Genomic DNA, 27933 nt, shown 5'->3' on the forward strand with positions numbered 1-27933 from the left:
GTGTATGCATGCAATCCTTTTCAGTTCCAGACCCACAAAGACTCATTTCAGAAAGAGGTTATTAAATGTCCCTGCTGTGTAGTAATTCTACCTATAATATTATTGTGGAGAAGGCAAAGTTTAAATAGTAGTTTTCAATTAAGTCATGATGTGTTTTGATTTTTAAGAATATTTACTGTCCTGTTACTTATTGCAGAATTTATTTAAACGTATTTTGCTGCTTATTGCGCCACACAATTCTGTACCTTCCAAAAACCCAGCACCGCCACCCTCCCTCTCTCCTCCTCTTCCTCCTCCTCCTCCTCTTCTCCCTCTGCTGTTTCCCCAGCGCTGCAGGTTGAATCTATTGCCCCTATTTCCTGTCACATGGGTTGGAAATAGGATCCCTGTTTTCTGCTATCTGGTCTCGTCTTTGTGGTGTCAGTGTTGTTGTAGCTGTAGGACCTGCCTTGAAGTTCAGGGACTTTTTATATAACGCGGGGCCAAAAGCCGCACAGACTCGTGCACAGACCCAGACAGTCAGACATCCAGTCAGTCAGTCAGACATCCAGTCAGTCAGTCAGACAGGCAGTCAGTCAGTCCAGCAACCCGCCGGTCTGCGCATCAGGCTGCCCTTCACCTGAGAAAGGGACACTGGACTCCCCCCCCCCCCCCCCCCCCTCCCTCCACACGATGGATGCCTGGACCGTCACCTCTGCGCTTCTTCTCGCTGGCTTTATTTCTTCAGCAGCTTTGAGCCATTTTGACACCGGTAAGTCAAACTTTCCTGCTCGCCTTGTTTCTTTTCTGTCTTATAAGAGAAACTCCGACAGAACGAGTCCGGATCGGCGTCTCCAAAGTCACGCTTTGGGCATTTTACGCGCCGGACAAACTTCTGTAGTCCCTGTAGCCCTGAGTTATTACAACACACTCCGGAGAGTCCACAAGCCCTCATGCGTGATGATGGTTTCTCAAACTGGAATCACGATGCAGCGCGCAGACAGAGGAACTTCATTCATAGTTGCTTTTTACTCCAAACCCGACAGCGCCTTTTCTTTTCTTTTTAACCCAAACTGTTTAAATGAGGGCGCAGTCTAAGTATGACTGGAACTTGTGTTTTTAAGCTTAAAAATGTTGCAGTGAGCGGAGTGACTGATCCGATGAGGCGCCAGTCCGGGTGAACACTCATGTCCAAGGTGTCCCGTAGTGACAGATTCGTATCAAACATGTCCCCAATTCAGTTTAAAAACTGTAGATTGTGATTAATATCTGCGATATTATTTAGTTTAAGCAAGGAAGAGCTGCATTTGTACCCAGACCATCTTTTACGCACAGAACTCTCCAACATCCCCTGATAGACCTGCATGTACCTGATCTTCTTCCAGTCCCTGCAAACAGAAAACCACAACACTGTCCTTATTGCATTTCTCATGTTTCATGGCAGAAATATGACGTTTACCACTTCCTTCATATCATTAACAGCGCGTGCACCGCGCAAGTTGACCCAGACACTGGTTCCCCACATTCATCCATTTCATGTGGCACCGAGCTTACATGAATCCGCAGGGATATGCGCTCATCTTTGTGCTGAACTTCAAAGTCGTGGCCGGATCCCCCAGTCAAAGCTGCCCTCCTGGAGAGCTTTCTGTTTGAATGTGAATATCTAATAATGATGACCACACAAACCAAGCTTCTCCTTGCTGTAATTTGCGCCGCGTTTCATGTCAATGCTCTTGCTTTCCTTTTTAATTTTTTTGTCTCTTAATTATACCCTTGGATTTCAAATTAGAGGGTCCAACATCTGGGCTAGTGCATAAGTACTCCCATGTGTACCTATGTATTAACAAAGTATTTAAAGCAATGGTATTCCCCCTCATAACACTGCAGACAGAGAGAGAGAGAGAGAGGGAGAGAAGGGCACAGTTCATGTTTAGTTTAAGTCAGCTGTGCCACATTTGCTGTAAAGTAAAACAATAATTTGGTGCATGTACAAGAAGTCGCTCTGTTTACAGTACAAGACATGACTCATGCTCCCTTTACTGCATTAATATGATTTGTCTGTGCCCTTAAAGACTCAAAGTCAATGTGAAATCCAAGCAGGTAAAGGAAAAAAAATCACAAACATGATTTCCTCACAAGCTGTAATTGAAATATTTTCAGCTACTGTGGAGATGAGAGTAAAAAAATCCCTCAAGACAGTTTATATTCAGCAGAATGTAAAAATGTCTTCATCTACGGATGTGACTGTTGATCTGTATAAACGCATGGCATCTTTCATCAATGCGATCAATACTAAGAGTCCAGTAATCATCTGAAATGTTAAGATAAAAAAAAAAAAAGAATGAAAAGAAATGGAGCTTGTGCAAGTATGAATTCTTCAGCAGGCTGCAGTTTTCCTTTAACTGTCGCCAGGACGTGCAGCGGCTTATTAATGTCCTCCAGAAAGCCAGCTGCTGCTTTTGTGAAAGAACATCTAAAACAATTACAGCAGAATGATTTCAGTCTCCTGGTAGACTACAGAATTGCATCAAGCAGAAGTGCATTAAATGTTTTCATCTAAAGGATCGTCACAGACTCGGTGGATTACACACACACACACACACACATGCAGAGAACTGCAGCACACCCACACACATATACGTATAAAAGCACACTTGCTCAGCCTTTAACATGAGAATGGGCTCTTCTTCTGAAGTACACTCCATACTCCCAGAATAGTGTCACTTAACCACAGTTACCATGAGGTGTTTGATTTCTTTTCCACCTCAACTCAGGCTTTTTTTTTTTTTTTTTTTTTTTAATGAAGAAACTCCCATATGCTGTGGTTGTGTGTCATACTGGGCCCTGCTGCTGCTCTCTTGGCCGCTGCTGAGGGCCGTCACACAAATCCACACACAAGTGGAAGCTGAGTCCTGTCAGAGCTGTCAGGAAGAAGCGTAATTGAGCTGCTCTGTAAGCCGGTAATGATGCGGCTCATGATTTTGGTGTCCTAAACAAGCCCAAGCTGGTTAATCAAGAGAGAGATTTATTTTTGCTCTCAGTGTTCCCCACAGCCATGACTGGTCTTGCTGGTGGGTTAGTGGTGAAACTTAGAGGAACACAGCATGTGTGTGTGTGCTTGTGTATCATTCGCTTATTGATGCATCATTTCAGAGATACGAAAGTTAAAGGAAGCCTTGATGAACATGCAGGTGTTGATGTAACAGTGGATCTTTTAAAATGAACCAACCGGGTGATGAAACTCTTGTCCTGTTAGCACATTCTGGTAAAACATGTCAGTTTTAAAGTTGCTTTTTCCTGTTTGGTGTTGAGGAATGATTACAGAAGTAGAATGTTCTTGGAATCGGACATGTGTGCTTTCTTGCTGACTTTTTAAAAAGAGAACTAATCTCATCCAGCACCAAGATATTTACACACCTGCCCAATGGAAACACACTCAGAGATGTGTCAGTAGGTTAAAGGTTCACCCTTCCAGTGTACAAACACAGGAATCAAAGGTCACAATATCTACCTTGTAGCATCTTCAATGCAACATGTAGAAGGGCCATATTGTAAGTTATTATCTGATTTAATGTGTAGTAATGTCCCAATGTTTTCACCTCCTGTTGGTAACTATTAACATCCATCTCAGCTGCTCATTTAAAGGTACAGCGTGTGAGAATTACTGACATCTAGTGGTAAAGATGGACATAGTAATGACTTAAAATGCCAAGCAACATCATGACAAAAACATGATTGTTTTATCTGTGAGTGAGTCCAGTTTCCTTAGTTTTCTATGTGTTTTTTCACGTGTTACTGATCCCAATCAGTCTCTATCACCTGTCAAACTAAGCTGGTACTGCAGGTTTAAAGCTCAGAGGGCTCTCACTTCACACAGAGAGAGGATTGTTCATTCAGAGATGCTGAAGGAGAAATGGCAGCACAAATATGGCATCTGCCATTTTTGTGAATCCACAGCATGTAGATATACATGGCTCGTTCTCAAAGAATAAAAACGCAATAGTTATTTTGGTTAAATGATTAGATACTAATGGAAAGACAGTTTTGAATAATTTATGCAAAAGTTCTGTCATTTATATTTGATTTTGTCACACACGGTACTTTTAATGTGAAACTGCTCATTTTTTGTTTTCTAATTTGACAAAAGAAGTTCCATCATCAACATCAGGGAAAACTTTTTTTTTCCTTCATACAGAATCACACAAGTCACGCAAAATAAGACATCTCTCAGATTTTGACCCGTTAAGGTCCTGCTTTACCATTTGGTAGAGGTAAATTTGCAGTGACTTTGAGGAATTTCTTTTAAATATTGAGGAAATAAACCTGCCCAAGCATCTCTACCCACTGAGATAACAAACTGTTATAACACTACTGATTCAAATTTCAATAATTTCACTGTTGTTACATTGTTATTAACTTCTTTTTAACATCTCAACCATTTTTAAAAAAAACATTTATTCTGTTTATTCTTTTCAAAAAACAAAGAAAAACACACCAAAACATTTTTCTCTGGTCTATTTGATAGTGAGAAAGTTAAAGGGTTAACAGTCACATGGCAAAGAACAGTTTTAGGAAGCTCCAGATGCCACTTTTAGCACTCGTGACTGAGAGCTAAAGCTCCAAAAAGAGCAGTTTGACACATCTGTCATCACTGCATTTTTTTTGCACCTTTTAAAGGAAAGCAGTCAGCTTTGGATGTGTCAAGCTGAGACTTGAAAAGGGCATAGCCTGGCAAAATGGTGCACACTGCACTCCCACTATGTGATCAGAGCAAACAGAACTGTCAGAAATAACTTCTGATGAAAAACATAAGCTTGATATTGATCAATTCCATGTTGGACTGACTGAGGAGGCAAGAGATGCCCAGTAGACTGTCTTCGCCAAGTCTGTGCTTAACTAGACAGGCAGGAAATAACTTGCAGGTCCTGTGCAGGAAAAATTCACAATGGTTGGTTTTTTCATGCAGTGCAGTACATCACAATAATCAGATGCAAACACAGACATTTAAGGTTTTTATTTGTACTAAGTGGTTCCTAATGGAGTGATAACTGGATGACTGAGTTGAAGGGTTGTGATGAAGTCTGGCTTGCATGCAGCCCTGTGATCCATCTGGCAGCTGGAGTTCTCTGCTCTGCAAGGAACATCCGCTACAAAGTCAGCCTGTCACTTCCATCACACTTTTCTGCAGTAAGAACCGACTGCAGACGATGCAAGGTGGCATGTTTTATTACGCTGCACCAGCTGTGGAAGAAAACACTCAGGCAGAAGTTTTAATTAAAGTTTTTCACTTGGTGCATTTTCATCTAAAATTACACCTAGAAACTAAACATCGTCATAAACAACGCGAATGGAAACTCGTACATTTAGAAAAAAAAAGCCTCAAATATAGCTAAAAAGTTTTTATGCTCTCGTGAGGTGGTTTTTCAGTCAATTCGATATAGAAATAGAAATATTGCAGAAGTGTAACACTTGTCCCCGGACAAGTTCATTTCCGATAAAGATGGCACGGTTTTGGAACAAACAACAGCAAATTTTAGAGTTTTAGAAAAGACAGATTGTGAAAAGCTTCGAAACGCTGTAGCAAATTCTCCGCAGCAAATTGAAAAACCCCAAAATAACTCTATGTGGCTACCTTGAATACGCCGCAATTCTCGCAAAATCCCGCAAAATCTCGCCACCCAAACAAAATTTTATGGGAATTGAGGCTTATGTGATAAACATGTTCAATGAAAACATCTGCAAATCTCAATTGTTGTTGATGAAACTTAGAAAAATTGCCTTTATTTTGCAAAAAAATGTAATGCAAACAACAGCAGTTATGCAACTTCTGTGTTTGTGTGTTTGTTCTGTGATTGATGGACGTTTATGGCAAACAGATTGTTACTTTTAGTTTTTTTTTTATTTAAGTCAGGATGCCTCTGTGTGTTTTTGTGTGTTTATATATTCACCTGTCAGCTACTTCCAAATATACGTGTATAATTAAGTCTTTTTATAAACCGATACCGATGTGCTTCAAGGAATCTAAAAGTTACTTTCATCCACTGAGACTTAATTAGATCCATTTAGTTCTTTAAAGTTTTTAGGGATTTTTTCTTATTCTTGTTTTGAAAGCATAATTCCCGGCATGGCCATCATGTGCTGGCTTTTGTTGTGGTTCTTGTTTCTGTTTTAATTTCAACCATGCATTGCGGATTTTGGCATTTCACTGTTACTTCCTGTTTTATTCAGAAATAGTTCTCCATTATGCAGTCCTCTGCTTTCTGTTGTGGATTAACAGCAGCTGCTATGGTGTGTTCTGTTTAAACTCGATGTTGCTGGTGGGAAAAATAAACATAAAAGTCCCTGTAAGTCCAAGAAGCATCACCAACCCTGGCTCCAAATCCAACATTTCTGCTAAAGTGGTGATATCTGCAGAGATAAACTACTTATTAGCAAGTTAGTCAGTTTCGTACCTTCCAGCCTCTAACGGTGGATGTATGCTGTGATGTTTGGGTGCACAAAGTAAAGCATTATCAGTTATTATAATGTATTAATAATAACATCCAGCCCTGTCAAAATGATGAGGAAATCCTGGAACACGGTTGTTCCAGGCGTGACATTTTTCTAGCCCCAGCTTGACCAGTTTCCTGTTCCCCATACCTGCATCATGAAGCCATCTTCCTCACCAGCATATAGTACCAGCTTTACTTTGCTCAGATCTTGGCTTTTTTTTCCCCATTCTTTACTTATCTCCACCAGCTTTTCCAGTTTAGTTTAATTCCTGCTAAGTTTTACTTTTAGTTTTAGTTCTTTTAGGACTTCCTGGCACCTTTTTATTTAAAATTTTATTATCTTGCTCACCTGGCTGCCTCCTGCTCGTAAGTCTCAGTTCTGGTCCTCTTCAATACACATCCAGGCTGCTGCTTCTTTGTTTTCAATTACTTTGTAATAACTCATTTAATACGTCTTTAAAATGTGAAATTGCCATCATTGCTGGCTAATGCCAAGCAAACATCTCTAATTTGCTTTTAACTGTTGTCTTAACAAGCAAAAGAAAAGGAGCATATAATATAATTTAATCTGTACGGGTGTTTGATGAAAGTTTAAATGTGAGGCAACGTTTACCACCTGGAGTCTCCATAAACCATCAGTGTTTCTTTCTGAAAGAGACCACGCCAAATGTCAGAAAACTCTCAAAAACACCCCCCTCCCCCAACACACAGATTACCACCATTGCACACTAACCTCCTTCCTTCCCCTGCCTTCCATTCACTGTATCTTTTTTGCCTTAATCTTTCTTTCTTCAACTAGTAAACAACCAGCAGAGTGTAGATATGACTCAGCTCTCTCAACCTTTGTAACCCCTGACACAGAGGGATCTGTGTGAGTGTGTGTGAAGGAGAAATCCTCTGACTCGTCTGCCACAGAAAGATAATAACAGACCATCTTCAACCATTGGAAGAAACACAAGCTTGTGTTGGCAGAGGTGATTGCGATGAAGCGTCGGCCTGAGGAGAGACGGCGGGCTGCTAAAGACTTTAACATGAGGGATAAACCTTGTGTGCTCACTGTGGGGAGTGTCGGAGGGCATTATGGGAAGAGGATGCTTTGGGTCTGGGTCTCAGATGTGGGTAATGTGGTCCTCCACACTTTTCCGGTTCAGCGAGGGAGATGGAAACCTCTTCTCTCCTGGTGAGCTTCTGTGCAGCAGACACACGTCCAGGCAAACCACTCACACAGATTGGTTGGATGGACTGTGTGTGTGTGTGTGTCTTTGCACAAATAGTGTAAGTAGCTGTGTTCATGATTGAGGATGTGTCCGTGACTAGAAACCAGAAGAGTTTCAGATTTTTGTCTTGGCTTCTTCTGAGACTTGGATCGGAGCATCTGAGAAGTCCCAAAGAAGACTATTTTATTTGAAGCATTTTTCATTAAGAACAGTCTTAATTAATCAGTTCATTTCACTTTATTTTAGATAAAAACAAAACAAGCCAAGGCTTGTAACTTATTTTGCAGTCCTCCTGGGCCTCAGTGTCTTTTAATCATTGGTTTCATCAGCCACCTGTTCTCAGAAGGAAAGCTCGCTTTACTATTCCCGCCTTGCTCCAAACAGCAGATGAAGTTAGCAGTCAGCCAGTGCAAAGTGAGCATTTAATGTTAACTGTTAACAGTTGTTTGTGAAAGGAAAAAAGGACCTGAGAGTAAGGATGAAGGTGTTTAGTAACAAAATTAGGAGAAAAATATTAAAAAATCAATACAAAAGTAGACTTTAAGTCAGTGGAGTTGTTTAAGGATAAGAATGATTTGTTCATTAGCTGTGGCTCTGGTAATGATTGGAGTAGCAGATCTATGGACTAATTAGAGTTTATGGATTGATTTGTGGGGTAAACCAGACAGAACAGAGTCACGGTGATCAAGGTGAGATGTGAGAAGAGGGTGGTTGAGAATGGCGTCACTGTTAGGTGCAAGAAAAGGGTGAAGACAGTTAATGGTACGCAAATGAACATTACGTCAGTAAGTAAGATTACTGAGGCGGCTCAATGGTGACACCCAGACTTTTGACTGAGGGGAAACAGGAAATGTAAGGTTTTCAGTAACAAGGGACAAATAAGGATGTATTGATTGGGTGGATTTAGACTTTGAAAATTCAGTTTTAATTTTGTTTACAGATTAAAAAAGTTTTTTTTTTTTAAATTTCTGCTCTGCAATCAGGCAGACAGACAGGTAAAGTTTCACCTGCATGGCAAATGAAAGGAAAAGCTATATTTAAGACTGAGCTCTGGGGATATCACTGCTGACCTGCTGACTTGGGATGAGACATTTTCGAGCCAGTGCGACCAGTAAGGTATGATGCAAGTGGCTCTTTGAGGGTTTCTGTTCTGCAGATTTTGGATGTTTCTGCCCCAGTACAACTGAATCAGTTCACATGTTGATGGTTCAACATGTTTGAGCAGAACATGACAATAGCTGTTGAGGAGTCATTTAACTGGATCGGGGAGGAATCTAAAAACTGCAGGACTGCTGGCCCCTGAAGGACTGGACCAGGACACTTCGGGGTTATACCAACAGCTGTTATGAGAAACGTTGTCAGAAGCACCAGTGTGATCAAGGATGACGAGTATGCAAAGTGAACTGAAGGCAGCTGCCATCGGCAGTTTATAGGTGACTAACTAATGCTGTTTCAGGAGAGTGAAAAACAGATTCAAATGGGTTTTTAGTGACTTATTGTTTGTGAGATGATTATGAACCTTTATGGACACAATTTTTCAAGTGATTTGGGACTAAATGACAAGCTTACTTGGAACTATTCATATTATCAGGATTCACTTCTTACTTTCTAGTATAGGTATTGTAGCAGGTTTAATTTAATTCAGCTTCTATAGCAGAGATGTCCAAAGTCGGTCCTAGAGGGCTACAGTCCTGCTGGTTTCACTGTTTCCCTGCTCAAACGCACCCAACACAAACTAAATGGAGCCCATGGAGTTCTGAACAAGGACTCATTCATATGAGTCAGGTGTGTGAGCAGAGAAACATTGAAAACCTGCAGTATTGTGGTCCTCGCGGACGGGAGCTGGGCAGCCCTGTCAGAGATGGAGGAACAAATGTTGCTTTCATAAATCAGTGGAGGTCAACAAGAACTAAAAGAATTCTTAAGCTTAGTACGTATGGTTGCAAAAAAGCTTAAAAAGGAATAATTCTGCGTTTTTTTTAAAACTGTGTTGTCATTTTGTAAAACCAGCTCAGTCTACCTCTGGGAGGTGCCTCAGAAGGAAGGGATGCAAGCTGTGAGCTTTGAGTTTAGATTCTTGGCATTAGGTTAGACCAGCTTAGTGTTGGAGCAGCATACCTTCCCAAGGCTGCACTTTATCTCAGCTCCTGTTTTTTTATTTAAACATCAGGATTTGAGATTTTAGCATCCAGAATGAAGTGCAAGAGGTCATATTGTTGCTTTTTTTTGCCAGTTATGTTTTCTTAGCTGTTGAGTGTGTCGGTAATGCAAAGGCTTCGGTCAGCTGAAGCAGGAGTCTATCTCAGGTGGAGGAGTGAAAATATGTGTTTCCTTTTACAGAGGAAGTTTTAAACAACTGTGAAAATGACTATAAAGAGAGAAGTTTCTGCAGTGATGTTACGCCTCTATCATGCTTTCAGAGTGAAGAGAAGCTCAGACTCTCAATTTTGCGGTTTGTTTATGTCCATATGCTCCTTTATGGCACAAAATATTGAGTGATTCATTCACGTTGTTGAAATAAGAATTCTCCAAAGGCTGACTGAGTTTACTCTCCAGGCTCGCTCTGCAAAGTTCAGAAAAGTTCAGAAATCTGGTGAAGACTCAGAATAGACTTGCTGCTTCTCCACGATAAATCCAGAAACTGAAGAGCTTTAGGATTACCTGACTATGGTGCCTTCATTCAGAGCTGGGGATAGGCATCTATGGTCCTCAAGTGCCGCAGTCCTGCAAATGTTTGGAGTTTCCCTGCTGCAACACACCTGATTTAAAGTCAACGGCTCTGCACAAGTCTGCTAATTAGGTCTGATGTGTGCCAGGTGTGTTGCAGCAGAGAAACTCCTAACATTTGCAGGACTACGGCACTTGAGGACCGGAGCTGCCTACCCCTGATTTAGAGTTTTACAGTCCTGCCAGATGGGTGGAGGCTTCAGGACAGATACATGTCTCATTGAAAGGATTATACGTTGGAGGTGCTCCCAATGCACTTTGGGCATGTCGTGGTGTTCTCAACTCTGCATTGTGCATTACACGGTTATAATGCATGGCTCCTTATTGTTTAATTCTTACTTAATGCAAAGTTACAAATTTATTTGGTGTTAATCAGCATGAATATTTCACTTTAAAAAGGGAGATTGTTAGGTTTAAAGTTAAAAAAAAAAAAAAGTTTTATTGCTTCTAGACTCAATTGCAGATATTCCTTTACTCAAGATTTTCTTCTTGCACATTAACAGCACAAAACTTAGACACTATGTGGCACGTTTATGTTTTACATTATTAGTTTTACTCCGCAACCCTTCCAGCAACCCTAAGCAGTTAGGATAATGAATGAATGAATGAATTATTAGTTTTATATGATCTTATTAACTTAGAGTTAACAAGTAATGTGCAAGCCACACTCTGCACTTAAATGGTAAATGGTAAATGGACTTGTACTTCTATAGCGCTTTTCTAGTCATACAGACCACTCAAAGCGCTTTACACTACTTGTCACATTCACCCATTCACCCATTCACCCACACACTCACTCAACACACTCATACCCCGATAGGCACATCGGGGGGCAGTTTGGGGTTCAGTGTCTTGCCCTAGGACACTTCGGCATTTCAGGGGAAGCCTGGAATCGATCCCCCAACTTACCAGTTGAAGGACAATTGCTCTTCCTCCTGAGCTACAGCCGCCCCATTGAAGGTCTTAACTTAAAGTTAAGACCTTCAATAAATTAAATGTCATTATTTCTGTTTAAGTTTTAGCCCATTACACAGTAACATAAAGTTGCTTTTTGGTGAGATTTAAAATATCTTTATGTGCTTTGTGTCCATTTTAATGTCGACATAACGGCCAGTAGATTTATAACAACAAAGCAATCACAGGCAAAACCAGAAAAATCAAGTAATAATTGCTGTTTAAATCTCTGATATGGAGAAGAAAGTCTTGGTAATGAGATATGGTTGTGGTTGGAGGTTATGGTGTGTAACATCATCTGTTTATTTAGAAAGATTGGCAGCTGCTGAGAGGAAGACCTTGTCTTTAAAAATCCCTTTATGTGATGTTCAAGCCATGTGATGTTTATTAGCGCTTTGAGCTTTGGCCAGAATCTTCATACCTCAACACATCACACCAAAACTATTTGGATGAATGGATTACTTTCTTATGAAGAGGAAACACAAGTTCTGTGAGTCCTTCGCCTTTCACTCCAGGCCATACAGAAGTGTCACCAATTGCAGGACAAAGCAGTATTTACCAGAAACTCTCAGCTGTCTTTTCTCTCATCACTCATTCAAATTATGAGTACTCTGACAAATGGGCTAATCAATCTAAAAGTTTTAAACACCCCCTAAATGCTTCTTTTAATGTCCTGGAGGTTACACACAGAGACAGTCGGCTTGTTCTGGTTGTTTTCACAGCAAACTCAGTCAGCCTGTCTCCTCTTTTTGTTGCATCCATGCATAATGAGTCGCACACAAACCCATATGGAGCCCTCATAAATCTTCAGTGGAATGTCCCAAGAGGTTAACTTTAGCAAGACAACAAAAGACACTGACAGAGCCCCACTACACTCAGACTTCAGCTGACACTGGAACTGTAAAGTAGAATGCAAAAATGCTAATTAGCCCCTGACAAATGGGTGAATTTACACGTGCTAACATATGCTGGTAGCGCAACACTTGAAGACATTAGACATAATATATTTTAATGTAAACAGAATATATACAACATAATAATAATAATAATAATAATGCATTTTATTTAAAAGCGCCTTTCAAGTCACTCAAGGACACTGTACAATAAAAACAGACATTAAAACAATAAGAAACAATAAAAACAACACAGAACAGGCCAAAAAGTATGCATTTTTTTGCTCTTAAAAAATATTCATGAAACTTGGTATTTTAAACTGACGGTTTATGTACTGAAGTTTCTTCAAATTTGAGAAGGGATTAAAATATTAGCTTATAATTACAATGTAATCTGTGGCCTTCCCTCTGAGCGTCACCACACAATGTTGTACATCTGTATTACTTAATTAAAACTAGTGACAGTTACACTTACTCACTCGAGCTACATGATGATGACAGATGGGAAAACAGGCAAATCTACTTTCAATGAGAAACCACTTGTGTTGATCAGAACGGCTGAACTGGAAGAAAACACAGCAGAGTGTTTTCCTTTTAGCATATTTCACCACTCGTGACATCCTGCATGTCGTGACTTGTGAAGACAGGCCAAAGTTTTTGAAGAATTCCTTCGTTTACTTGGCCGAAGTAAGTTGAATATGGCTTACAGTTGCAGGCAAAATGGAGAAGGGGAAGAAAAACAAACAAAAAAAAAAAATCAGTTATAAATGTGGGCATCTGCGATATCCTCTTGCCCAACTACTTCCTGTCGACCTCTGGGCGTTGCCCCTGCAAGGGTCAAGTTGTGGGCAACGCCCTTGTTCACCCATGCCAAGGAACTGGACCGCCCATAAAACCGCCAACCGCTGAACTGGAGAAACAGACCTAGTTATTATAAACACAATCATGCTTATTATGGTGCCACTGTGATTCTCCTCCTGTCGTGTTCAAAAGCTTACGTTCCTTTGATCCCGTCACCTCTCTTTGCCCCGCTCTCTTCATTTCCCCTTTTAAACATCTGCAGAGTGAAGCTCTGCCATTTTCTTTCCGTTAGTGCTTGATCAGGTGACCCAGTATGCAGAGCACCCAGGCCAGTTCCAGCTTCAGGATTTATGGTGGCAACAGTGGTGCGTGGAGAGCCCCCACCTTCATACGTGACAATGCATGACAAGATGCAAAAGCCATTTAAACTGTGGAGTGTCCCAAAGCAAAGTGCTGTGGGGTTTGGTGTAACCCCGGTTCCCTGATCCACCGAGGCGGTCCTGCCAGACAGCATGGAATTAAGCTGTCAAACCGCTGCTGGCTGCACGCAACTGTCAGACTGGAAAGAGATAAACAATGTTTAGGTGGGAGAGTGAACTAATGTGGTCAGAGCACTGGCTTGTGAGGTTTTGTTGCTCAAAGGTCAGTTGATGTTTTGCTAGATAACTGTGACATGTTGGTTTTAACACTTTTACTTTAACTATCCAGATTTTTCCACAAGTTTCCCTCCTTCCTTGCAATCAAGTCACCTTGCACGTCCTGTTTGAATGCTATTATGCATGAGCAGTGTGTCCTGGCCTCTTTGTTTACCTTGACATTTGCATGAGGAGACCCACACCAGTCAGTGCTGAATGACAATCTCTTTCCGCTTTCTTGGTGCTCCCTGCAGCAAGTCAGAGCCCATCAGCCAGAACACGCCGCAGGGCACGGGGGTAAATCAAGTACTCGGAGAAAAGTAATGAAATAGCATCGAGCCATACGTTCTTCCATGAATTCTATTAATTCCCAAAGAAATGATTGTTTTCTTTATCAAAACTCAATTTAGAGGACAGAATTTTAAAGTCAGTTTATAACCCCGAGGAGGGAATGACTCACAGAAAACGAGACAAAATACAACTTTGTGGCTCAAACAATGGAGCCATGTGAAGAAAACAGAGAAGCGGATCAACTGGTGCGTCTCATGTTTGGAAATTAGGTAGATGAACAATACATATGCTACTAAAAACAAAGCCTAAATGTAGACGTGTCAGATTCACTTAACAAAATGTACAACACTGATTATTTTGTTGTACTTTTAGACTGTTTTGGTTTGATTTGTGTTGGGACAGTCCCAGGACGTCTCTAGCATCCCGTTCCCGTGTTCTTCTTTTGATCACACAGCTAATACGATTAAGGATAAATCACTTGTTATTCTTTCTTTGAATCGAGCTTGTTCCAAACATCTCGCCAGTTGACTGTTTGGGTGTTTTTGCAAATACTCCACGGATGAAGTTTCAAAGCAACCATGTATTTTTGTGGTGTCACATGCAATTCGGGCTTTTGAGGAGCGTAACCAAGAACATAACGAGAGGATATTGAATTGCTACTGTGTGAGACATGACCTGTCCGGCGAACTTTAGTTCTTTTTATATTGCAGTTATGGTTGGGCTGGGGCCACTGAGGTCTGTGCTCTACTGCGGTAGAGTAATGGCAACCACTTTAAATAAATGGAGAGTAATTTTGCTGCTGAGCCCCAGGGCCTGGTTTGTGTCCAGCTGCAGCAGCTTGTGGCCGAAGAGGCAAATTGTCACCTTTCCTGCTTGCAGGAAACGCCCACAGACGGTACTGATTTGTCAAGGCCAAGCAAGTGGACATGGCTAAGTGGACAGAGCAAACATTTGGACAAGTGAAAGAAGCAGGCATTGCTAAGTGGACAGCAAACAGAGGAACAAAGCCAGCACTGGACGGCGCTAAGAGGCCATGACAGGGAAGCCTGCAGCAAAACATGGAGAACAGGAAATGTTTTAGTGTGGTCGCATTTGAAATAAAACATCTGTTAACCCAAGCTGTAATGCTCTGGTGATGGTTAAGCTTAAACAATTTCTGGATGCACTGTTCATGTGCGCAGGCAGTCCACTGTTTTTTTACAAACAGCCATTGTCCCTGCAGCCGTGGAGCCGACCATATCCCATTGCAATGGGAGGCCCTTTGAAAGAGGCTTGAAGTCAAAAGGGATGTAACCCAAGTCGCAAAGAGGCCCTGATTTAGTTGTCTCTCCTGCATCCAAGGTGAATACAGCTCTCAGAGGCGAACATAAAATGGGCTGGGTCCTCGACAGCCTACGCGGCACCAGCCTGCGACCCACGCCAACCGAAGGGTGGTCACACTCTGCCGATGCCATGAAACAGAATCTGTAGGTCCTCAAAAGATCCTCGGTAATGGAGCCCCTTCTCAGGCAGGCCAGTGTGATGCCCCCTGTCTTTTACCAGACCCATCTGGTTCCCAGTACTGCTGCTCTTCCCACAGCCACACAAACCACAATGAAACACGATCGCTTTCACAGTCAGGATCAGGAACTGGAGACGTGGCTTTTTAAAAGGGGTCTAATGTTGAACACTGTGGTCCCCTCTGTAGCAGTCTATTGTACCATTGTTAATGTGTCCTTGGAAGCGCACTCAGCTGCGGTTTATCCAATAACCTTTTGTTACTCTATACATGCTAAACTAAATGCTAACTTTTAGTGTTCAGGTCCTCCAACACAGTTCCATGGAAAATAAAATGGAAACATCCTGGAAAAGAACTCCAGTTTATCTTCCATTTAAAATTATCTGAAGTGATGATGATGTTTGGGGATTATTGTAAAAACAAACACAAGTGAGAAGTAATTTAGTGCAGCAACAGATTCAAGCAAAATGTCCTAAGTGCTGAGTCATACTGCAAAGCTGATTTTCTTCACAATGTAAATGAGTTTAGAGAGTAAAAAAAAAAAAAAAAAGAACAAAAAAAATCTAAACATGCCAAAACGAAAGAGAACAGACCAATGCCTCCATTTGTAGTTTACAGAGATAGGCAAAACAAATACGCTGGGGCCCATTTTCTGCTGTTTATCACTCTCTGCCGACGAGCATGCTGGAGATTCATTGGATACAGATGGGTGCGTGTTTGCGCTCCACACATGGAGTCTGTTTATCCAACACTGCAAACAAGAAGTAAAAGTTGCTGAAACCTCAGTATTCAATATACATTTTGGCCATTTTTGTTGATGTTGACCTCCCTTGAGCAAACTTGCCTCTTCAGCCTCTCAGCAGTGATTCCAAACTATGCTTTAAGCACAAATGACTTGTAGTGTTTTATTGCTTTAGCTGAATTTAATCAAAACACAAGGATGTAAGCCTCCCACAGATACTCCATCATCTTTCCAGCCAAATTTCCAGTAACCAGCCTGCTCGTATTCAGAGGAGAGTCATTTTTAAAAGCTCAGGATCCCCAAACTTGTTTTGTTTGGAGGTGTGAATACTTAATATGCAGAAATTGGCTTTATTGTGTAAAACATCTTGTGCTAATATATGCATGAAAAATGTTTAATAAATAAAGTTAATTAAACATTAAAGTCAAATTAATTTTGCCTTGGTGGTTGTATCAGAGAATATTAACACTGAAAAATGACTTTTTTCTTTTTTTTAAAAATATAATCTTTCTAGTTATATTAATCTGCAAAGCAGCAAAGTCAACCATGTTGAGAATTGAGAAGTTGTTCAAGCAATTTTCTTGGTTATTCTCTGGATATTTTGGGTTATTTTATTAAATGTTTATATGATTAAACTGGGAACCTGAAATAAGCTAGCTTTATGTTAAAACAGAAAAATAACAGCACAAATGTTGATGGAGACCAATGATGGATAGTTTCCACAACAGCTGTTTTAATCCAATCTGGACTGTGACCATTTTTGGACTTGATATGACAGTAAACTGGACAGATAAATAAACTGATGAAATTTGAAGGTCTTACAAAACCATTTATACTAAAAGAAATCTAAAAATAAAATTGCTTTCTTAAAAAGAACAGACAACCTCTCCCCTATGAGCCACATAGCCTTCTTTAATTGAATAAACATTAGTTAACTCATTGGAAGATGCTCTTACTCTTTAATCAATGAATCACTGGGGTTGAAGTTAGCAAACTTTTTGATGTGATCTAAATTCATTTTTAACATCCAGAACAGAATATATCTGACCAAAACAGGGGAGAAAAATGTGAAACGGCAGTAAATGCATGTTCACTAAGTGTCAACTGGTAAGCTTTCAATAATCATACCAAAAAAAAAGTTACAAGAAACTAAAAAAAATAAGATCATAAAAGGAAGAATTCAAACATAAGGGGTTTTCAGTATCTTTGTCATTATGTGTGTTTCTTAAATCTGCTGAATAAACAGATTACACTGATTAAAAAGTCCTTCTGGTGCTTTGAAGAGGCTGCAGTGTCTCATGTCATATCATGTCATCTGCTTTAATAATGATGTCCGTTTAAAGTAAACAGGAAATTAAACTGAACCTTTGATGGTGCCGCACTGTCGATCCCCCCACCCCCCCTTTTTTTTTTCCTCCAGTTTGTTTTGATTTAGCTTTTGCATTAGCAGGGTAGGTCCCATCCATCCTGCTTCTAAAAACCTGAGACCTTTATTTATCCTAGTCAGACCTCATCTTCCCTGGACCCTGTAATCACACGCCCGCTGACAGCGTGCATGTTTGGTTGGTTGGTGGGTGGTTGGTTGGATGGGGGTGGTGGTGGTGGTTGAGAAAGGGTAACTCTGCACACAATCCCCCTGCAACTGCACTCACAGAACTTCACCTCAGACTAAACCACGTATAATTTACATTCCTCAGATACCAGCTAACCTGAGCACAAACAGGACGATGGAAAACAGGTGTGTTTAGTTGCAACCCTTCTCTTAATCTTTCACGTTTCAGCATATCTGACTTTTCTGTTTGCTCAAAGCTGATCTTGAAGGGTGAAGGGGGATGAATCTGGGCTACACTGCCATGTAGAAATCACGTTAATGTAAGAGCAAGTCATAGAGAATAGACTGGAGTCGAGTCAAAACCACGCTGGCTCGACAGTTTACACGATGTTACCACAAATTGATTACTGTTTCTAAAAGATCTGTTATGTTGTGAGGAGAAGAGGAGAACTGACAGACATGTGCATTCCAACATATTAGCTTTCTCAAACACACACACACCCTCGGCGGGCGATATCTACTGTACAGCACAGCGATGAGTGGGTGAGAATGGCATCACCACAACGACACTGGCTTCACCGCTGTAGAAACAAAGGAGTCTGTGTGCATGTGTGTGTGTGTGTGTGACCTTGCTTCCATCCACATCAGATCCATCTTAAAATACTGTGGCTGCTCTACTGATGAAAATTGCTCCCCTTCATTCTTACTGTATGTGCATTTGTGGGGGAAGTGTGGGTATGAGGGGTAGGTGGGGGGGGGAGCAGGAGAAAGAAAGCGTTGGAATGATGTGGGTTGGACTGAGGATTAATGCGTGTTTTATCGCTGCGTGTGTTTATCTGTGAATCTGACAGCGCGAGTTGACTGGGAGATCATTTTACCATGCACCTAGAGGGAAACAAAAAAGGAAAGAACAAGCTTAAAACTCCTAAATTTGAGGCGTACAGGGGCCATTAGCAACGGCAAGCCATCATGACCGTAGATCCTTTTGGTTTTCAAAGGCCTGCTTGCGATGAAGAACCCATATGGGGATGTTTTATTTTCCTTACACAAGACACGCTTGATCAGGATAGGTTTTCACTCTCCCAAAGTCTGCATCAGTTGCTTGTTTGCTGGTGAAAAGGGTCCCAGCATGCAGCTGCACTGTGGAGCTCCTCTAAAATGAGATTTGTATCTTTAAAAACACAAACTCCCTGCTGCTTCGGGTCTGTGTTGCTGTTAATTTTACAAGTCTGGGCTTTGTTTTTGTGCTTGTCGATAACATGAGGAAATGTGAAATAAAGTGTTCACTTCAGTGGAGTCATGTACGAGAAGGAGAAAATTAGAGCCTGGGCTAACAATCTGCGGTATCATAAAAACGGTCTTTGTCCCAGCCTGACTCACACTGTGTTTACTTTTTGTCTTCTTTCCTGCTTAATTTCGCTTCATAAGTCTTGTCTTCAGTCACGAAGCTCTTCTCTAATTTGCAGTTTGGTATGAGCTAAGATGGAACTGTCCCCAGATGCCTACTTTGGGCAACTTGCAAAGTTTTAGACTGAAAACTTGCTGCTTCTTTTTACACCACCACTTTCTGTCCCAACTTTCTCTTGGCTGCAAAATTCTTTATTCACGCCGATTGTCACAGCTGGTTTTTTGACAGGTCCAGTGGTAACCTTTTACAGGAAATGTGTCCTTGTTTCTATTTAACCTTGCAACCCTTTTTTCAGGATGTGTGTTTGAGTATGAGAAGCTTTTTTTCAATAAAATCTGACCTTTTTTTAAAAAAAAAACAAAAAAAACAAAAACCTAAAATAAAGAAGAAAGAACAAAGCTGTGGATGTTCAGAAGTACGGCCTCTTTTCTGGAATTTGCTCAACATGACTTGAGGTAATTGTAAGAAGATGCCACAAAGAGATAATTGAGCTCGACACCTCATCAACCCTCATGTCAGGTTGGGTCCCTCATGTCAATATTTTGCCAGCAGCTTTTTCACTGAAGGATGTCCGCAAGTCTCCGAATGTCCTTTGCGTCACTGTCAGAGTCTACAGCCCATCAGTCAACTCACTGAACCGCTGCCAAAGCCAACCTCAAAAATCATCCCACCTCGCCACCGAGCCAGCACGAAACCCTGCTCTGCCTTTTGTCAGATAGCGTTTTGGCAACGTCAGGAAATCCTATAAAGGAAGCTGTTTCATTTCATTTGGCATGCTTGTTGATTTATTTTTCAGAATCACTTGAGATATAACTTTAATGGCAGCAAGCAGCCTCTTAAAAGAAAAAAGAAAGTTCTATTTCTGCAAAAGCAACTTCAAACAGAGGGGACTTTGGTTGTGGTTTTTTGCCCACCACTGGCTCCGGCAGATTAGACTCTTTCCATTACCGCGCTAAATAATAGGGGCCATACAAAAGTGAGATGGGGCCATGTTTTATAGGTGCTACCCTACAACTTTGGCAGGGAGTCCTGTGGGTCTGTGGCTACTGTGGCAGTGAACTCTGAGGGTGGTGCAGAAGAGGGTTTTTGCAGGAAGAATCATGGTGATGGATGCTATTCTGGGACTGAATGAGGTCTCGGTTTACGGCCTGGTTATCTGGATTGACAACCTATATGACAAAGGCATAAAAAAAGAGAAAGACCGTAAAACACCATTGTCTGTAAGTTTAACTACTTGGAGGCATCTGTTTTAATCACTCAGAGGGGCACCAATGCTCTTTTTTTTTGCACTTTCATTGACCCTCTCACATAAGGGTGCTTTTAAAAAGAACCTTTTAAAAAGAAAAGAGGCCAGAGAAGCTGCGAGGTGTGGTCCATTAGCTGCCAAATGTCCCCTCCTCCCCTCTCTGACAACTTCTATGCAGCATCAAACTTCATTAAACGAGCCTCAGTGAATGTGTGACTATCTGTGAAACCCGGAGAACAAACGTGAGGCAGTCTTCCTGACATTCTCCAAAGTCTGATGTGGTTTTGATGTGGAAATGGATACTGATGGGGAGGGACGGGGGGAGCAGACTTGTGTTACAGCCAGCTGTGTCCCGCTCCAGAAGAGAACTCTGTAACCTGCTACATCTGGCCTGGTTTGGCCTGGCCCTGGCCTCTGTTACTACACTGACATTAATGAGTACCACAACAGTAATGGCTACCAGTACACTGTGGAGCAGAAACAGATTGTGTATTAATAATCTGCAATATCTGTCAAGTTTGTTTGTAGACTTTGGAAAGACCAGTTTTCATTTGTGTCAGTGCTCATTTGCACATAATGCATAAACTCATTTAGCGTAATTTCATTAGGAAAGGAAATATTACTCATGCACGGAGCCTGTTTTGCTGTCTCCAGTGCCCAAAGCATATAATAAAGATGGAAGGGAGCTCTTTATGTCAGCCCTCTGTGAGGAAGGAGTTGCCTGTAATTATCGCTGCTTTTCATCCCTCGTAGCAAACACAACAGATAAGTGCTCTGGTGTGACCTGGCAACGTGTTTCACAGAAACTGTTTGTTTGTCAACTTGCTTGTTGAGATCACATGACCAAAGCGCAGCACTCCTTCATTTCTTTTGCCATTCATCCCACTTTTTATGCAGCATCAAGCCCATTTGAAGTTACAATGTGGAAGTCATTAGCCTCAAATCCCTGCAAATATAATAACAGGGCGATTAGCTGTCTCCCAGCAACCCTCCGCTGGTTTTCTTTTTTTTAATCTTTTTTGCCGGGGTGGTGCTGTAGTCTGTGAGCGCAGGGCTCGGTTGAGGGTGAGTCCTCCTCTTCCTTTTTCCCGGACTTCTTCTATTTGTAGATCTGCATGTATTTTATTGGAGGCTTTTTTTCCCCCTCTTTTTCTCTGGGTCTGATGCGGTGGTGGTTCTGTTTCCCATCACGGGCCTGTGATGAAACCACAAGAAAGCTCAGGCCCATGTGACGAGAGCTCAAAAGTTGCTTGGTGACAAGGAAAGGGATGTGAGCAGGGGGCCGGGCTTGTTCGGAGGGGGAGTTGGCCCAAAGTGGTGATGGTCCAATCAGTAGATCAGCTCTTCATTGTCCTCCAGGAAAAGATAAAATGCACTTATCTAGTTTATTTCAAGGTAAAAAATGGGTTTTCCTTTTAGCTTGATATATGTGTGGGCATCCGCAGGGACTTTAAATGATCCGTTCGTCTTTACGATGGACCCACTTATCTCTGAGGTCTTGCAGATCTGCTACTTCCCATTCCCATCACAAGGAAACCACAAGGAACACCCCCATCCTGCCCCACCATTTTTCTAACAGTGGCAAAGCGCTGCCATATTTACCGTCTAATCCTGGAAACCTAACTTGGCCACAGCAGAGCAGAATGATTGCCAGCCGCAGCCAGTTCCAAGCAGACCATATGCAGACAAGCTATGCTTTATCCCGACACTCCAGCGGAAAGTTTCCTGAAGGAAGAGAAGAGAAAGGAGACGTTTACAAAGTCATTCGCTTCTTCCTTTTTGATACGATGCATGAAGCAACACCGTGCGCAGCCAATCTCGTTCATTTCAATACCTGCTGTCTTTGAAGAGCAGATATTGCAAGGACATGGGCTCATTTGGGATGCAGCGTGTTGCCCTGTCTCTGCCTGATGTTATCCTTTTTGACTGGGCCAGTCATGATTACTTTTGTGTAGCAGAGGCTCATTATCCTGCATGTGCTGCTGCCAAACTTTTCATAGGAGCGTTTTGTCGTCATTGTCTTTGTGATGCCATCATCCAGAACAACGTAAACAAAATGAAATATCTTCATGCGATTGTTATCTTCTTAGATTAGCATACAGTTTCATATAATTCAGATTAAACTCTTGATCATTTGCATCTGATCGCCGGCGCAAATATTGCGACCTGAGTAGAGTGTTATTTATCGTGCACGTCCTCTGGCTGTGAACCTGATCATGGCTTGTTTCATCCCTCCCCTCGTATTTTCCACCTTATGTAAGGATGGTAAGAGCGTGACCCTTGTTGAGACTCCATTAAGCTGTTTTTTCAATTTTATGGAGTCATGTTATGCCTGAGCCACTCTCAGGTGGATTTACGACCTGCTCGTGGATATCCTTGCATGCCAAGGCAGTATTAATTTGCTGAGAGAGATGGGAGCCATTTGCAAACAATAGAGTGGCATCATAATTGCAGGAACCTGACACCCTGCAGCTCCGCGCTGCTGTTGAACCCCTGTCAGCCAGACGATGGATGGGTGATAAGCTCGACTGAACAACGCAGCTGAAACGGCTTTAATTAAAAGCAACTTTGGCTGACACACCGAGAACAGCCGGGGCCTCTGATTTACTCTAAAATTAAGTGTTAGCTATACTCGTGTGGTGGCTGCAAAAAGCTGGAATGCATGTTTGCATGTAAGCTAACATGCATGCTCAGAAGTACGGGAAGTTAACTGCTAAACACATTAAACTTTTACAACATTTGTTTCGGTTAAAAACAATGCTGTTTCACATTTAGTCACACACTCAAATAACACAACTAGGTTTTATTTGGGCGTTCATTGATCTCAAGCGACGAGGAAAATGACTATTTAGATGCACAGCTCTTCTGGATCCCGGAAGGAACCGTAAAACTTCAGAACGGACCTGGCAGCACATCACACAAAATCCCGTCAGTGGCTCGTGTGGCATAAGGGATGAAAACGTTGTGTGTTAAAAGGTGGATGACGGAACAAAGCAGAAGCAGCAGAGGAGGAAAAAGTAGATGACAGTTAGAAAGGAGAACATATGATAAGACACAAGAGAGGAAGTTGGAAAGCGTTGGATTCAATAGAGAGCGATGGAGCACAGCTGGCTCGCCAGCGGATATAATGACTGTCATATTGCAATGCATTAGTTCATGCTCGGTCCAAACAGCTTGACTTGATAAAAGAGGCCGGTCACTGGCTAACCACATACATAGCAACACGACCCCATGGAGACAAGCCAAACAAGCAGGTTTTGTTCTTTCTCTGTTGGGGTTTGATTGACAGGCACAAAACGAAGCTCACACGAGAAAGAATTGTGTTCACACATTTTAAAACAACACATATGTTGGGAACTTCAGATCTTATCCAGGTTGCATTGCGTTTACTGGCCATACATCCTCACTGAAAGTAAGATTCTTACGCAGAGCATCAGTCATTTCTGCCAGTTGTAACAATTAGGAATACCTGCAGCATGAGTAATCATAACAATCCAGTAAAATATTAATGCTTCCCATAGTAATGCAATCAAAAGAGGAATTCAGTTGTTGCTGTAAAAGGTCTTTTGACAGGACTCCCCCTGAGGCTCAGCACGATGAGCGGCGAAGGCTCATCAACCCTCCATCACTTTGTTTATTTCAATTCGCTCTTCCAGGCCAGAAAAAAAGCTTTCAACCAGCCATTGTTTTGCTTTGGAAACCCAATGGAAACATATGGTTGTTAAACTGCTTCCAAATTCAAGCCATATTTGCTTTTGCCATATATCTGTGGAGCTTTTTTTTTTTTTTTTTTTTGCTCCCATATGCTTGTGTGTTAGCGCTAATTGAAACAGGGCTTTTATTGATCTTGCTTTTTAACACTTTTGGCCAAAGCTTAAAATGTATGGTGCCTGGGCAAAGATCACAGTTGTTCTAATTTAGTCGTTTATAATCATTCCAAACACATTAAGACATTTTATTAGCACATTAATGTCTCAGAGAATCTAGAAGGTCACATGTGTGGCTGCTTTTTACTCGCCTGTTTCTAATCGTGATCAATGTGGGATCTAACCCCAACCCTCCACACCGAACACCAGATCTGGTTTTCACCTACCTACCTACTTTCTTTGCTAGTTTCAAGTTTATTTCCACAGCGCATGGTTAGAACATAGCAGCACTCAGACACCAAGTGAACATAGAATGAAATTCACATCAGATATATCTATCCACATTTTATATATTTTTATAAATATACATGTACTACCTGAGATTTACTGTTATTGTTTTGCTATAGAAAAAGGAGCACCCTTTAAAGCTGCCACTTTTAGAACCGGGGTCCTTACACCCACCACCCAAGCCATAGTGAACCATGTGTCAGATGCATACCCCTCCAGGAGTTTAGTTTTTAGATTTGTTTTATATAAATTAAACGTACTGAATTACTTTATATCGCTTTCCAAGTCATTCTATACTTGTGGTCCTTTGTAAATTATACTGTAATGAGTACATTTCAATTTTTTATATGTCCCCTTTAGCAGTGATCTATTCCTATGTTTTTTCCAGAGTGTTACACAGCCAACGGTGAGGACTACAGGGGCTTTCAGAACCAGACCAGCCTGCATGGGGGTAAACCCTGCCTCTTCTGGAATGAGACTTTCCATCATCCTTACAACACTCTGAAATATCCAAACGGAGAAGGAGGTCTGGGAAGCCACAACTACTGCAGGTGAGTGTCTGTTTCAGATCCTAGGTATGGATCAGCCATACGCTACTCATGGTCAGCATTGGTTTAGAGATCATTGGTGCTTTTGTTGAGATGGAATTTCTTTTTAATAAATTTGGACGACTTTGGATAAAGTCGTCCAAAGTTGTGCGTGCAGTTTTAGAATTTCGCCCTGCAGAAAAACGTCTCCTCGCTGTTGAAGCCCAGTTCCTAATGGTTTTAGGCTTCTTCTCAGAATCGCAGTGAAAGAAAGTGATTCTATTTTTGGAATCACAAGGTCTACACTGCAATAACTCAGCCTTAAAACACAAGAAAAATATATACAAAAATCAGGTAAATGTTGCTTAAAATAAGATAAATTATCTGCCAACAGAACAAGAAAATTTGGCTTGTCAAGACTTCTGAAAAAAACAAGTAAAAATACTCTTAAAACAAGAGGAATTCTCTGGCATAAAAACTAAGAATTATCTTACCTTTCAAAAAATAAGCATATGTGTGCTCAATTTAAGATTTTTAATCTTACTTAGATTTCAGTTTTTGCTGTGTATTTGAAAACTTTTTTTAATGAAGAGAGTACTTGTGACGTTTGTCAGTAAGTGAAAATATCAATATATTTGTTACTTATTTGAGGATTTAATGAAGATGGTAAAAAGCACAAATAAAAAGTTTCATGTTCATCTAAAAAAAGTATGATTATGAATATCCCTTTGAGATGATGCAGCTGTGTCGCTAACCTCCGATCAAACCATAGAAGCACACGTGAACAGTGTCTCTGCAAAGGTCAGCTGTGATAACGTGAAGCAGAACAAAACAAAAGAAGTTTTAGTGCAGAAAAACTCTCAAAAATGGCCTTTTTATCACGGTTTTGTCACAGTTTGGCTATCTGTTCTCAGCGCCTCCAAACTGGGGGACCTCAGGTTTTAAAAGGTTGAACACGACAACATTCCCCCAAATTATATGCTCATGGAAAATAAATCACATATGAAATCATTTTAAATAGACTTTGTGTCTTTCATAAAGTCTTCAAAATGATGACAGCTTAACTGCTTGTACCATGACCAAAACTTTAAAGCCTCAAAACTCTTTAGAGCATAACATGACTTGTAATACGCGGTTGAAGGGTTAATGGGGCACTTTGTGGGACAGAATATTGGAAGACAAGGTTGACGTATAGGAGAAACAAATTATCTTTGATTTTTACAAAAATCAAAGGGTCATTGAATGAAAACTATATTGTTGCATTTTAGAAATGCACCTCGTCCTCCAGCAGCAGCTTTTTCTCACTGCAACATTTGTGGAGGCTTCAAGAGATCAAATATTTTGACAAACTAAGAAACACAAATTATCTAATCAAAAGCACGGCTCAATAAGAGCACCGCTTAAGAGAAAAGTCTCCACGCTGGCTAAATGAACAAAACACAAAGACTGGAAGACGTATTTTCCATCTGAATGTACCACAAATCTCCTGCTAGTACTTTCTAATGCTAAAAGATTAGCATGTCATTTGTCACTTTCCTGTAGTGTGGCATGACATTGCTGGCCTACTAATAGATAAGAATGTAGCGCACAAAGACACTTGTGTTTTCTGGAAAAGTCTCTTTGGCTTCACGTAGAGCTGAGAGTGAAAGTGACATTTCTCCATAACCGACGCTCATTTCACCACCCAGCATTTCAAGCAAATTTCAGCAGTGTTTGCTTGGAAGAAGAACAACTTTTCCCTCTTGTTCTTGTTTATGAAATCTAAAAAGAAAAAAAAAAGGCCTTCTGTTGTAAGGATCTGGCAGATTTACCGCAGCGTCCTTAGCAGTGGTTCAGTTTCAAGCTGCGTTTTTTTCTCCTTCTCCTTCTTCTTTCTCCTGTTTAAGAGAGCTGTAAATAATTTGGAATCTCTGCTTTCTCTGACTAAACTGATGCTTTTGTTCGAGCGGACTTCAGACGTCCCAGCTCTTGACTTTCATGAATGATTTCAGGCCAGGTTGCTGTCTTCTTGTAAAGACGGCTTGAGCAGAGAGGAACATGCACAGACGTTTGCTTCTGAATATTTAAAGAGCGTTTAGCGCTGTCATCACAAAGCGTGCAAACATGTGCAGCGTTTACGTAAGCAAATCTCCGTCCCTCATCCCGGGAATGTGGGGGGGGGGACATGGTGGCTTTGGGTGTCCAGAAAGCCGCTTCTTTCTGTCATTCGCTGAACAAGCATCTCATGCACAGCTGTTAAACTTATTGTATTTCCACATAGCCCACTTTCTTTGCGAGTGGCTTGAAAGTTACTGAGATGTCCAGAACAGTGGCTCAACTCTTGACTGCCTGGCTATAAAAAACAGCAGAACTCGCCGTTCTCCTTGGCTCAAAGCCTCTAAGTCGCAGTTGTAAACTGACTGCAGCGGCGCTTTGATATGACCCCGGGCAGATTTGTTTTTACTTGAACTGGATAAGATTGATTTATGAATTGGATGTATGCAAACTGTTGAGGTAAGTGTTTCCTTCGCATTAGGAGAGCGTCGTCCCCAACGTGGAATTTGAAATGTACGTTAAATGGATTGGATACAGCTGTTCCTTTGGTCTCTCATGTACTTAGCAGCTTAGGCATTTCACAGGCAGCAGGTCACAGTTTTCCCTTTTCGCCCAACAGAGGGGTTTCTGTCACTCGTAGCTGCAGCTATTCTCAGACTCCTTTCAGACTTACCCGCCTTGTAAGGAGTCACCCGTCAGCAGAACCAAAGCGACCACTTCTTTGTGAGAAGATGGCATTTATGGCACGCACAAGGTCAAGTAATTGTGCATGCGTTCACCCTCA

At 41.3% G+C, this 27933-nt stretch overlaps 1 protein-coding gene across 1 annotated transcript in view; it reads left to right on the top strand.

Moving 5' to 3' along the window:
- Nucleotides 1-672: 672 nt before the first annotated feature.
- kremen1 (kringle containing transmembrane protein 1) overlaps nt 673-27933 on the top strand; it is a gene marked incomplete at its 5' end in the record, with an annotated part of 67103 nt that continues 39842 nt past the window's right edge. Inside the window, 2 exons of the mRNA XM_079251963.1 lie at nt 673-751; nt 24977-25139. Coding sequence (XP_079108089.1) covers nt 673-751; nt 24977-25139 — 242 coding nt within the window. The remainder of the gene's footprint in view (nt 752-24976; nt 25140-27933) is intronic.

This window comes from Telmatherina bonti (assembly GCF_933228915.1).
Source record: "Telmatherina bonti genome assembly, chromosome: 13".
NCBI classification, from domain to species: Eukaryota; Metazoa; Chordata; class Actinopteri; order Atheriniformes; family Telmatherinidae; genus Telmatherina; species Telmatherina bonti.